The sequence below is a fragment of the Pseudorca crassidens genome, chromosome 5 (assembly GCF_039906515.1).
Source record: "Pseudorca crassidens isolate mPseCra1 chromosome 5, mPseCra1.hap1, whole genome shotgun sequence".
NCBI classification, from domain to species: Eukaryota; Metazoa; Chordata; class Mammalia; order Artiodactyla; family Delphinidae; genus Pseudorca; species Pseudorca crassidens.
In genome coordinates, this window is record NC_090300.1 from 137,857,765 (window position 1) to 137,870,534 (window position 12,770).

Sequence of the window (12,770 nt, forward strand, 5' to 3'; positions counted from 1 at the left end):
TTTGGTGGTTTCTTTATTCAGTACCCAGAGAGAAGGGCTTTATAAAAAAGAAGAGTGTCATAACTCCACGAGGCTAATTTTCTGATCTTAACATTTCCAACCATATAGAGAATGTCCCAAAAGTCTTAGAAAAATTTGTGCTTTAATAACCTCAGGTGTATAAATGCAGCAAACTTGTGAAAAACATACATCATTTGGAGGTTTAGTTGCCTACATTCCATACTTCTTTCATTTTGTGACCTTTCATGATACATTCTTAGTTGTTGTTGAAGTACCTATGTTTGAAGATGGCAAACAACAAATGTTTTTAAATTAGAGTTTAAAACTGCACTAAGACTTTGGAATACCCTTTATGATTCCCAGCCTGAGTCCCTATCCTAACTCCTTTCACCTGATGACCGACATTTACGAACTGAAATGTATTAAATTGTTTCCTTAAAAGTAAGTTCTCCTCTTGTTTTGCCATATCCTCAGAGCAAAGCTGGTTGAATATTTCTCTGACTTAGTTTCTTACAGCTCTCTCATCTACACATCACTGGAGACGTGACTTGTTTTGTTAAAAGTACAGGGGCACACAGTTCTCAGACTCTTGTGTTACAGAAAGAAATCTCAGCCTCTATGTGTGATGTCAGTACTACTGAAAATGATTGGGGGCAGTTCTGTGAGCAACGAGATGGTCATGTTTTAATAAATTGCCACACATTCATCCAGTTAAAGAAACCTGTCTTGACTCCAGGTGTTTTCTCTCCTTCTCCCTGATCAAAGTTATTTGGGTTTTTATCTGGGACTTCTTGTGTTTTTATAAGCGTCTCATATATTTCCTGGGCTCTGGCAATTTCTTTCTGTGCATCAAAATGGACTTTTTGCCTGGTCAGAAGGGGAACAATTAAATTAAAGTCATTAATTCGCTTGTTTAGTTTTTTGATGTTTTCTTGAAACTGCTCACAAACTTGGTTCCACTGTTTCTGTTCAGTTGGTGTCATTGGATTCCCAAGTTTTTTCCTTGACACTAAAATTGCCTCTCTGAGTTGATCAATAGTATCCTTTATTTCCTTTTGCATTAGGATCCATTCTGGTTGGTATCCATTATCTATCAATATTCTGTTCAGGTTGTGAGTCATGGGATCAATATATGAACAGCCAGAAAATTTTTTTAGAGGTTTTCCTTTCCCACTGAGATTGTCAAAGTCTCCTTTTGCCATTGATTCCTGAATGAGATCCTCCACCAAACGTTCTATTGCTTGAGTTATCTTTTGTTCCTTACTGTGTCTTACATCTTTAACAGTTATACTATCGGTGAAATACTGGCTTTGCAGTTTCTGCTTTTGGTATTCCATCACTTGCTCAGTTGCACGGTCTGCTCTAAATTGCCTATACTGCTTCTCTCGTTGACTTGGAGTCCCAAAACCAATACCCTCAAAACTTAAATAATGCCGGTGTTGGGGTGTATTATATTTGAATTTTTTTTCTTCTTCTTCTGTTTCTTCAACTTTACTCTGTCTGGCATTTGTTTGTTCTATCACGTGGGAAAGCACCTTCCTATAAGCTTCTTCGATCCTTATAAATGTTGCAGCATCAGCAGTATTAGAGCCACCATCTGGATGGTATTGCTTGGCAAGCTTATGAAAAGATTCCCTGACGTCATCTGCAGAGCATCCTTCATCCAGATTCAGCAGCCTATAATATTCTCTCATATTCTTTTTGGATTTATGAGTTGACATCATTCTAGTTCTAATGACACCAAGATATGGACCCATTTTCATTCGATTAGGAATCACTGAAGCATTTATCAGATGAGATCTTAAGATTTGAGCCATCATCACATACACTGTGTTCATTATTGTACCCAGAGTTCTTCCTAGCAATGATCTATAAAACGACAACAAATATAGGGTGAAGACAGTTGTATTATCAGCTAAATTCATATTTTCAGCAATAAGGATTAAATTACAGTACAACAAGGGGTAGTTCTTTCTAATGTTGCTGCCAAAATTCTTGTAGCTATATTCCATTTATGTTAGCAGAGAAATGGAAGTTGATGATGCTTTGCATTAACATATTATGATATAATCTGGATTCTACTCCTCACTAACTAAGCACAGAATTTTAGAGCTGGCAAGTTTTGAGAGATCATCTAGTCCAATCTTCTCTTTTTGTGAGAAAATGTAGGCCCAGAAGGTTAAGCAACATAACCAAGTCCCACAGCAAGTTGTAAGCAAAATGGTTAGGGTTAGGGCACAATAAGCCCCTTGCTTAATTGTCTGTATCCCCAGCAGATTATAAATTTCATTGGCACCACCATTTCTTTAGTTAGTGAGTGTATCATTGTCTTTATCGTCCCAAGGAGTCCTGTCATGAGAAGACATACGTGAAACAATCAGAGAACATGACAAAGTATGTACCTAGTCTGACACTAAATTGAATAGAATCAAGTGTCCAAAAGACTTTAAGCTCTACAGCTTGTTAGGAAGGAGCTATCTGCTGCATGCCGGAAAACCAAGATGAAAGGTGAGGCCTCCCAATATGTTCGCTATTATTTTAAAAATGCACGGTATAGGGCTTCCCTGGTGGTGCAGTGGTTAAGAATCCGCCTGCCAATGCAGGGGACACGGGTTCAAGCCCTGGTCCAGGAAGATCCCACATGCTGTGGAGCAACTAAGCCCGTGAGCCACAACTACTGAGCCCATGTGCCACAACTACTGAGCCCACGTGCCACAACTACAGAAGCCTGCGCACCTAGAGCCCGTGCTCTGCAACAAGAAGCCACCGCAATGAGAAGCCCGTGCACTGCAACCAAGAGTAGCCCCCACTCGCCACAACTAGAGAAAGCCTGCAGGCAGCAACGAACACCCAACACAGCCAAAAATAAATAAATTTATTTAAAAAAAAAAAAAAAAAACACGGTAGGGCTTCCCTGGCGGCGCAGTAGTTGGGAGTCCTCCTGCCGATGCAGGGGACACGGGTTCGTGCCCCGGTCCGGGAGGATCCCACATGCCGCGGAGCGGCTGCGCCCGTGAGCCACAGCCGCTGGGCCTGCGCGTCCGGAGCCTGTGCTCCGCAACGGGAGAGGCCACAGCGGTGAGAGGCCCACGTACCGCAAAAAAAAAAAAAACAAAACAAACAAACAAAAAGCACGGTATAGTAGAGAAGAAAGTCTTGTACACAGATAATGGCAGTGAAATGCTGGAAGTGGTTTAACTGAAAACAGTATTTTGATGTATAAACGCTAAAACTGAGCTTCTGGGGACTCCAATTTTCTGGACAATTGGGGTCTGGGAGTTTCAGAGTTGATTGGGATAGTAGTGATTGTGCGAACTGTGGCCGTCGCGGGGGAGTGGTCAGTCCCAACCCGGGACACGCCCCACCCCGCCCCGCCCCCTACTCACCTCAGATGCTGGGAAGGGGCTCAACGGCTCCCGCCCCCATGCTACGCCTGTGCGCATGCGTGGGCGATGGGCCCTTCACTCCTCAGGCTTCCCCGCCGTGGCCGGGGGCAAGTGTCTCCGCTGGACTAGACCACCTGCGTTTTACACTGAGGGAACCCTCGGGGTGCGGAGGGCAGTATTATACCTAAGAGGAACAGATGTCCTACCTTATCAGGGAACCCCAGAATCTCTTTTAAAACGAACTCTTCCCAAGAGGGCACGAGCAGGACATTTCAAGATGATACGCCCCTCCCCAGACAATCTGCTCCGCCTCCGCCCCCACCTCGAGTGGGAGGTGGATCGATCGACAGGGATTCTGGGAGCTGTAGTTTGCCGGGAAGTGCGGCGCGCGCAGAACTCTGCCGCGCGCCTGCGCCTGCGTCTGCCAAGAGGAAGGCGCGGGTAGAGCCGGTCTCCGAGAAGTCGCCGTGCAGGTGGTGGAGACATATAGGAGTTACCGTAGGCGAATGTAGGTTGGGATCCTTCAAGTCCTAGTGGGTCGGAGGGCAGTGGCCCTCGGTAAATTGTTTTTTGAGGAGGGGAAGACAAGTCCGTTTCCCCGAACAGGACCTGAACAGCCTCTTCGGGTCTGCAGCCGGGGACACCAGCTCAGAGACGAGGAAACTACCCAGCCCAGAAAGATCTAGCTCACCCGGGTTAGAAACCTAGTCTTTCATTAGTTCAAGAACGTAGTGAGCAGCTCACTCTGCCTGGCGTTGGTAGGGGGTAAGCACAGTCGAAGACAATTAAATTAGGTGTTTCCTGGCTTTAAGTTCAGCCACTATCATGGGGATTTACTTTTCCCCCCTACTGTACGAGGAGATAATTGTAAAAAAAGGAAGAAGAAAGAAAGCGGCAGAAACTTGGGGAGTCAGACCTGAGTTGAAAATCCTGTTGCTTACACTTGCCTTTTTTCTGTGTCTGTTTATCTGTAAAATGAAGGTACCAACTAATGGTAAACTGTATTTAGCAGTTACTTTTGGCCAAGCACTGTGCTAAATGCTCTACGTATAGTCTTTTCAAATCCTTACAACAGACCTGTGAGGTAATTGCTATTGTTTTCCCCATTTTACTGATGATGAAATAATAATTGCATCGAACTCACTGAGTTTTTGTGAGAATTACACAATGTACGTATGCCACTTTGCACAATGCCTGGCACATTAAATATATTTGTTATGATTGTGTCTCCTAAAAGAAGCCAGAAATAGGTACTAGCCTAGAAAGGCTTCTGAGTTATAGACAGTGTAATAATTTGTTACCTTCTGTGTAGTGTGCAGAAAATGGTTAAATTCTTATTCAGAAGTATTTCCTTATAAGCAAACAATGAGCGTAGAAGAACTCCTGTGCGAAAGAAAATGTTTCTACAAGTTTTAACTCTTCTAGCCAACATTTCAAACAAAGCTATAAAAGGGTAAAAACGCAGAAACACAGTTTTAGAAACACCCGTACTTATATAGCACTTTGCATTTTACAATGCACTCATCACAAGTGCCATCTTGATGTTCGCATCTTATAAGTAACTATACTTTAACCGCGAGCAGTTAAGTGACTTGGTTAAGTGACTAGACTCTGTAAGTTACTGGGACTCTAAGTCCATTTCTGTTTTCAGAATGTCAATTCTATAGTGTGATTCTGTACATGTAGAAGGTGAATTGGAGTCAGCTGAGTTATCAGTAAAGCACGCTTTCAGCTGCAAAGTGTAAATTAGCTAACTGACTTGGGGGATTATTTTTCTTATTTATATGAAATGGTGGAGGTAGGCAGTTTCTGGTATTGGTTCAGCTACCAAGAGTTGCTTTACCATTTTCTCTCTTTCTCCATGTATGTATTTCTTTCTGAATTATTTAAAAGTAATTGCATATATTATGTTCCTTTACCCCAAAGTACACCAGTATTTAAAAATAATTACATGTTCTACGTCCCTTTACCCTAAAGTACTTAAGTATTTGTTTCCTCAAAACAAGGGCATTCTTTTACATCATCCTAGCACTGTTATCAAATTCAGCAGATTTAACATAGATACAATATTATTATTTATTTTTTTTGGCCATGCCACATGGCTTGTGGGATCTGGGATCTTAGTTTCCCTCACCAGGGATGGAACCAGTGCCCCCTGCAGTGGAAGCGCAGAACCCTAACAACTGGACTGCCAGGGAATCCGCAACCCATGGACTTTTTTTTTTTTTACCGGTATGCGGGCCTCTCACTGTTGCGGCGTCTCCCGTTGCGGAGCACAGGCTCCGGACGCGGCGGCTCAGCACCCATGGCTCACGGGCCCAGCCGCTCCGCGGAATGTGGGATCTTCCCGGACTGGGGCACGAGCCCGTGTCCCCTGCATCGGCAGGCGGACTCTCAACCACTGCGCCACCGGGGAAGCCCCCCCTTCCCCATGGACTTTTAAGTCAGCAGGTCTTCCTCAGTTTAGTTATGGGAAGAAAGAGTCCACCATTTGAAAATATAGTTCTCATTAAAACAGGAAAAAAAAACAAAAGAATTAAAATATAATTCTTTTCTTTTTTTTTTTTTTGGCTGTGTTGGGTCTTTGTTGCTGCCTGTGGGCTTTCTCTAGTTGCGGCAAGTGGGCTTCTCATTGCAGTGGCTTCTCTTGTGGAGCACGGGCTCTAGGCATGCAGGCTTCAGTAGTTGTGGCTATGTGGGATCTTCCCGGACCAGGGCTCAAACCCGTGTCTCCTACATTGGCAGGCAGATTCTTAACCACTGCGCCACCAGTGAAGTCCTAGTTCTTTTCCTTGTAGAAGGTGCCTGCATACTCTGCAGTCAACAGTCCTAAAGATTATAAGAAGTGATCAGAGGATCACATTTAGAGTCAGACCAAAACACGTAAGTTGACTAGCATTTTTTTTGTTTTAATTTTGGCTGTGCCGCTTGTTGGCAGTTCCCTCGGCCAGGGATTGAACCCAGGCCACGGTGAAAGCGCCGAATTCTAACCACTAAACCACCAGGGAATTCCTGGTTGACTAGCGTTTTTAATGTGATCATGCTACCTCGCTTATTTGAACTCCATAGACTATTTTTTTAAAGATTTATTTATTATTTATTTTATTTATTTTTGGCTGCATCAGGTCCTAGTTGTGGCATGCAGGATCTTCACTGAGGCATGCGGGATCTTTTGTTGTGGCGCGCACACTCTTCATTGTAGTGCGTGGGCTTCTCTCTAGTGGTGGTGTGCGGCTTTTCTCTCTCTAGTTGTGGTGCGCAGGTTCCAGGGTACGTGAGCTCTGTAGTCTGCAGCACACGGGCTCTAGTTGAGGCACATGAGCTCAGTAGTTGTGGCGCGCGGGCTTAGTTGCTACGCAGCATGTGGGATCTTAGTTCCCTAACCAGGGATCGAACCAGCATCCTTACATTGTAAGGCAGATTCTTTACCACTGGACCACCAGGGAAGTACTTCCACAGACTTTTAAAAACCTGTTCATTTTCTATATAAAATTGTTAACCACTTTAAGGTTATGTCATGATTCAAATCAACATGCTTGAACCTCAGTCTATTATTTTCCACAAAGTCTAATTATTACCTCCAGTCTGTCAGCCGGGTTGTAGTATAATCTTACACATAAGGGCTGGTTTTAAATTAAAGTGTATTGGCTTAGATGTGTGTGACATTTCCTAGTCTGGAACATCTTTTTCATAATTCCATGCTCTCAGAATAGAGTTGAGCATTTTGAAACAAATTTCCCCATAAACAAGGGAGGGTAGAGAATTGGCATGAATTTAGTTAGCACACCAAAACTTAATCATTAATTCTGTTTCTGAGTGGGTGGGAAATAGATGTGTGATATTTTTTAAAAGTTACCAGAAAACAAATTTTCTTACCTTATAGTTATATTAAATACTTCACTGAGCTACTGCAAGAAGCATGGCACTACAAAAGTAACCTCTTTTCTCTTTGTACTCTCAGATGTAGTTTCACACTTTGACTAAAGCAAGTGAGGGCTCGAGACTTCCCTGGTGGTCCAGTGGTTAAGTCTCCGAGATCCCAATGCAGGGCGCCCAGGTTCGATCCCTGGTCAGGGAACTAGATCCCACATGCATGCTGCAACTAAGAAGTCTTCATGCTGTAACTAAAGATCCCGCATGCCGCAACGGAGATGCCACAACTAAGACCTGCTGCAGCCAAAATAAATAAATATTAAAAAAAGAAAATTAAGCAAGTGAGGACTCTGTTTTAATCCATCTGTTTCTTCTTTTCCCCTTTCTTTCATTTGCTGGTTCTGTAGTAACTGCAAAGAAGTTGATTTATTTCCAATAACTGTGGTGCCGTAGTAACCAAAATCATACTCCCCTGAAGATTGATTTATCGTTCCATTTGCATCCTAAAATCACATATTTTTCAGTGATGTTTGCGAATCTTATCTTCTGAAGCTACAATTCCCAGAAGCACTATGAAATATGCTTCTCAATTCATTCACTATGAAATATGATTCTCAGTTCATTCACTATGAAATATGATTCTCAATTCATCTGAATTCATTTTTTTGTTTATTTTATTGAAATAGAGTTGAGGTACAGTATTATGTTAGTTTGAGTGTATTAATTCATTTTTTACTCTATTTGATCAAGGAAGAGTTGGCTGTAGGCAGTGTCAGCTTTAAAAGAAAGACAACGAGGGAATTCCCTGGTGGCCTAATGGTTAGGTTTCAGTGCTTTCACTGCGGAGGCCTGGGTTTTATCTCTGGTCCAGCATGCTGCACGGTGTGGCCAAAATTTTTTTTAAAAAGGCAGTAGATTAACTTAATTAGCATAACAAAGACCTAAAGGCTAGGGGTGTTGGGAAAAGGTACCCAGGAAAAGAGGAGATTCACACTCATTTAGATATTTTCCCGTTTTCCCTCTTCGCAGGTGGGTTACCCAGTTATTGAACGATTCTAAGGTGGTCAGTAAGGGCCACACACAGGATTTGTGGACATTTGCTATGGAAAACTGCCTTTCCCAACCCAGGATGCCAGTTTCCATATTTGGCATCGAATTAACATGTTGATTTATTGTCATTTGAGCCTGAATTATCTGCATTTGACTGGTGCTGATCTCTAGTGCCTTCTGTTCCTTGGAACTATGAATAATGTATATACCTCACTCTACTTGCAGGCTACTAATAGGGAAACAAATGCACATCAGCTGCCTGAGAATCAAGATTTGAATTGATTCCAACCCATATTATATTTACCCAACCTGTTTATCAAAATCACCGCTTTACAGCACAACACTATGTTTTTCTCATCCTTCAAAATTTGTTTCCAGCTTTATTGAGGTATAATTGACAAAAATTGTATACATGTAAGGTGCACAACTTGATAATTTTGTATATGTATAATTGTGAAATAATCATCACAACCATGCTAATTAACAAACTAACATATCATCACCTCACATAGTTACCGTTTTCTTTTTCTTTTCTTTCTTTCCTTTTTTGAGATTCCCAACTGCAGGGTGGAAAGCCTTCATCAATCCTTGGGAAACCTGGGACTTCATTTATAGGTAAAGAATTTTTATCTGAAGTTAAGATCCATTGCGTTCTTTTTCTCTTATGCATTGGGTTTGTTCAACAATTAAAGTCCTGTGTGATCCGAATTCCCCTGGTATCTACTACCATGTACATTCATTATCTTTGGCTTTAAACATTTTGGCTCTGATGTGTCTGGATGTGAATCTTTTTGAGTTTATCCTGCTTGGAGTTCATGGAGCTTCTTGGATGGTAAATGAATGTTTTTCCATAAAATTTGGGATGTTCTCAGCCATTATTTCTTCAATTGTTTTTCTCATCCCTTTCTCTCCTTCTGACACCCCCATTATGCATTTGATGGTGTATTTAATGGTGTCAGATTTCTCTGAGGCTCTGTTTATTTTTCTTCATTCGTTTTTCTCCCTGTTCCTCAGGTTGGATAATCTCTATTTGATCTATCTTCAAGTTCACCATTTCTTCTGCCAGCTCAAATCTACTACTGAGAGGACTTCCCTGGTGGTCCATTGGTAAAGAATCCGCTTTCCAATGCTGGGGACTCGGGTTCGATCCCTGGTTGGAGAACTAAGATCCCACATGCTGCAGGGCAACTACCGAGCCCATGCGCTCTAGAGCCCACATGCTGCAACTACTGAGCTCTCACGCTCTGGAGCCTGTGCACACAACTAGAAAGAAGCCCGTGAACCACAACAAAGAGCCTGTGTGCCGCAACAAAAGATCCCGCATGCCACAACTAAGACCCAACATGGCCTAATAAATAAAATTAATTAATTAATTAGTTAAAAATATAAAAATAAAAACTTAAAAAAAAACCCAAATCTACTGAGTCCCTCTAGTGAAGTTTTCATTTCAAATGTTATATTTTTTAACTTCAGAATTTCTATTTGAATCTTTTAAAATAATTTCTATCTCTTTATTAATATTCTATATTTGAGGAGACATTTTCATGATACCGTCTTTTAATTCTTTTTTTAAATATTTATTTATTTATTTAGGCTGTGCCAGGTCTTAAGTTGCGGCACGTGGGATTTTTGTTTTGGCATGTGGGATCTTTAGTTGCGGCATATGAACTTACCCACTGGACCACCAGGGAAGTCCCCCGTCTTTTAATTCTTTGTACATATTTATAATGGCTGCTTTGAAGTCTTTGCAAAGTGCACCATTCAGGCCCCTTCAAAGGCAGTTTTTATTACCTACTTTTTTTCCTGTATATGGGTCACACTTTCCTGTTTTTTGCATGTCTTGTAATTTTTTGTTGAAAATTGGACATTTTATGTAATATATTGTAGCAACTTTGGATACTGATTTCCCCCCTCTAAAGGTGGTTGTTATTTGCTTTGTTGTCTGTTTGTCTAGTGAGTTGGCTGAACTAATTCTGCCAAGTCTATTTCTCCACAATGTGTAGCCTCTGATGTTCTTGCTCAGATATTCCCCTCTTGCTTTTCTGTTTTTTTTGTTTTGTTTTTTTGTTTTGTTTTTTTGCGGTACGCGGGCCTCTCACTGTTGTGGCCTCTCCCGTTGCGGAGCACAGGCTCCGGACGCGCAGGCTTAGCGGCCATGGCTTACGGGCCCAGCCGCTCCGCGGCATGTGGGATCTTCCCGGACCAGGGCACGAACCCGTGTCCCCTGCATCGGCAGGCGGACTCCCAACCACCGTGCCACCAGGGAAGCCCTTGCTTTTCTGTTTTAACATGGCTATTTAGGGGTTGCCTCTGCGTGGGAATAAGACACTTATTGGGCAAAGGTTGTGCTTAAGCCCTCCTAGCCAGTTAGATTTTTGCTCTTTACCGTTGTATGTGTGTGTGGCTATCATGGTTCAGGGAATTTATGTTTTTGCCTTATGTTCAGCCAGGGAATCATAACTTGGAGGTTTCCTCTCTGATCGTTCCTGAAAGGGCACAGCCTTGGACATGCACACAGTTTTCAGACTGCCAGGGATGAGTATGGTATTTTTAGGCCTGGCTTCCTGGAAGTTGCTTCTGGGTCAGAGTAGCTTGTTGGTGAACCAACGTTAGTAAGAGATTGTGTTTAAGCCTCTTGTGCCCGTGAGGCTTCTGCCCTGTATGGGCAGTTCTGTGTGTAGCTTGGGGAACACTTTCAAGTTTGCTCATGTCCTGTTCTGATTGCTCCTGAGTAGGTGCAACCTACTGTGTGCTCATGATTTTCCCAAACTCAGAGTTGACTAGATTCCAGGAGGCCGCTTCTTGCCCATCTCTTTCCCTGATTAACTCCTTGCTTTGCCATTGTGTCCTGACGGATCTATTCAAGTGAAGCAGAGTGTTAAGTACATGTGCCCTGGATCCATACTGCCTTTGCTCAAATCTTGGATATGCCTAGCACTCGATGAATGTTCTTGGGCAAGTGACTTAACTCCTCTGTGCCTCAGTTTCCTCATTTATAAAAAGGGAGTGATGGTGGTATCCACCTGGTAGTATTGCTGTATGGATTCAAAGAGCTAATGTTGTAAAGGATGTGGTGAGCACTGTGTCAGGGTTTGTTTTGAATTCAGTGTTTCAATAGTCAGAATCAGGAACTTGGAGGCTCTTTCCTTCTTTTGGGCTAATCTGAATTCGAGCAGAGTAGTGTTTGATGGCTCTCTTCAGATTTGAACTGGGAGGGCCTAGAGCAGAGTTCTCACCCTATAGTGTTCAAAAGAGTGACTTGAGGAGCTTCTTAATAATTCCAGATGCTGCCTCTAGAGATTCTAACTCTGTGGTGCTGCGGAGAGCCAGAATCTGTATCTTTAATGCATTTTCAGATGATACTGATGCAGGGGTTCCATTGACCACATCTGAGGCAAACTGAGTAGACCCTGAGATCTGCAGTGCACAGGACAGCCCCTACAATAAAGAACTATCCGGCCCAAAATGTCAGTAATGCTGAGGATCGGGGATTCTGCTGTGGACCATTTTTTCTCTCTTTTCTCTTTTTCCTGTTTTTCCCCCTAGATCTATTATGATGTGCTAGAGTTGGTAATCAAGGAATAGAAGAATGTTGGAACTAGAGGGGACCTTCGAAATCATGTAGTCTTACTCATCTGAGAGAGAAAAATGACATGCCCAAGGCCATACAGTTAGTGGCAGAGTCTACTGCGCGATGTTTTCCTATGACCCTCCCCATCCAGAGGACAAACATGCTGAAGTGCTGCAGAAGGAAAAGAAGTGCTAGAGCATTTGCATGTCGGCTTGGCACAGAGCTTTCTAAATTAACAATCTCAACTCTAGGAGAAATTGTTTCAAAATGTAGTTAGTAGTACCAGACTGTTGTTAAGTCATTCATTAGATTTTCTTTTCTAATTTATTTGTTTTATTTATTTATTTTTGGTTCCATTGGGTCTTTGTTGCTGTGCACGGGCTTTCTCTAGTCGCTGCGAGCGGGGGCTACTCTTCATTGCCGTGCGTGGGCTTCTCATTGCGGTGGTTTCTCTTCTTGCGGAGCATGGGCTCGAGGCACGCGAGCTTCAGTAGTTGTGGCACACAGGCTCAGTAGCTGTGGAGCACAGGCTCTAGAGCGCAGGCTCAGTAGTTGTGGCGCATGGGCTTAGTTGCTCCGCAGCATGTGGGGTCTTCCTGGACCAGAGCTCGAACCCGTGTCCCCTGCACTGGCAGGCAGATTCTTAACCACTGTGCCGCCGGGGAAGCCCCATTTATTAGATATTTAAACATATTCTTTGTGTCCAAATCATCAGCTGACAAAAGTGTTAAGAATAAGAAATAATTTCTCAGCAAGCCTTTATTGCTGCCTCCTACAGCTCTGGAGCAGGTTTGGGTACTTCTCTTCATATTATAAGATGTCAATGAAAAATGGACATTTTGCCGAAGATTAGAGGACACGGAGGGGAGGGTTCCATTCAAAGCCACCAA

General features: G+C 42.8%; 1 protein-coding gene and 1 long non-coding RNA gene across 4 annotated transcripts in view; one reads left to right on the forward strand and one right to left on the reverse strand.

Annotated features, from left to right (window-relative positions):
- Positions 1 to 502: 502 nt before the first annotated feature.
- Positions 503 to 3,701, reverse strand: DNAJC28 (DnaJ heat shock protein family (Hsp40) member C28). Of its 2 annotated transcripts, none has more exons than XM_067739386.1 (2): positions 3,593 to 3,701; positions 503 to 1,869 (listed from the first exon to the last, which is right to left on the reverse strand). In XM_067739386.1, exon 2 carries the CDS (start codon positions 1,836 to 1,838, stop codon positions 678 to 680), a length of 1,161 nt encoding a protein of 386 aa, XP_067595487.1. In that variant the 5' UTR covers positions 1,839 to 1,869; positions 3,593 to 3,701; the 3' UTR covers positions 503 to 677. The 2 variants fall into 2 exon arrangements, with proteins under 2 accessions (XP_067595487.1, XP_067595486.1); XM_067739385.1 differs by having other exon boundaries at positions 3,387 to 3,695.
- Positions 3,702 to 3,790: 89 nt separating this feature from the next.
- Positions 3,791 to 12,770, forward strand: part of LOC137225406 (uncharacterized) — a 32,661-nt gene continuing 23,681 nt past the window's right edge. For both annotated transcript variants that reach the window (XR_010943825.1, XR_010943826.1), the window contains exons 1-2: positions 3,791 to 3,894; positions 8,862 to 8,924. This is a non-coding gene — a long non-coding RNA (uncharacterized lncRNA). The remainder of the gene's footprint in view (positions 3,895 to 8,861; positions 8,925 to 12,770) is intronic.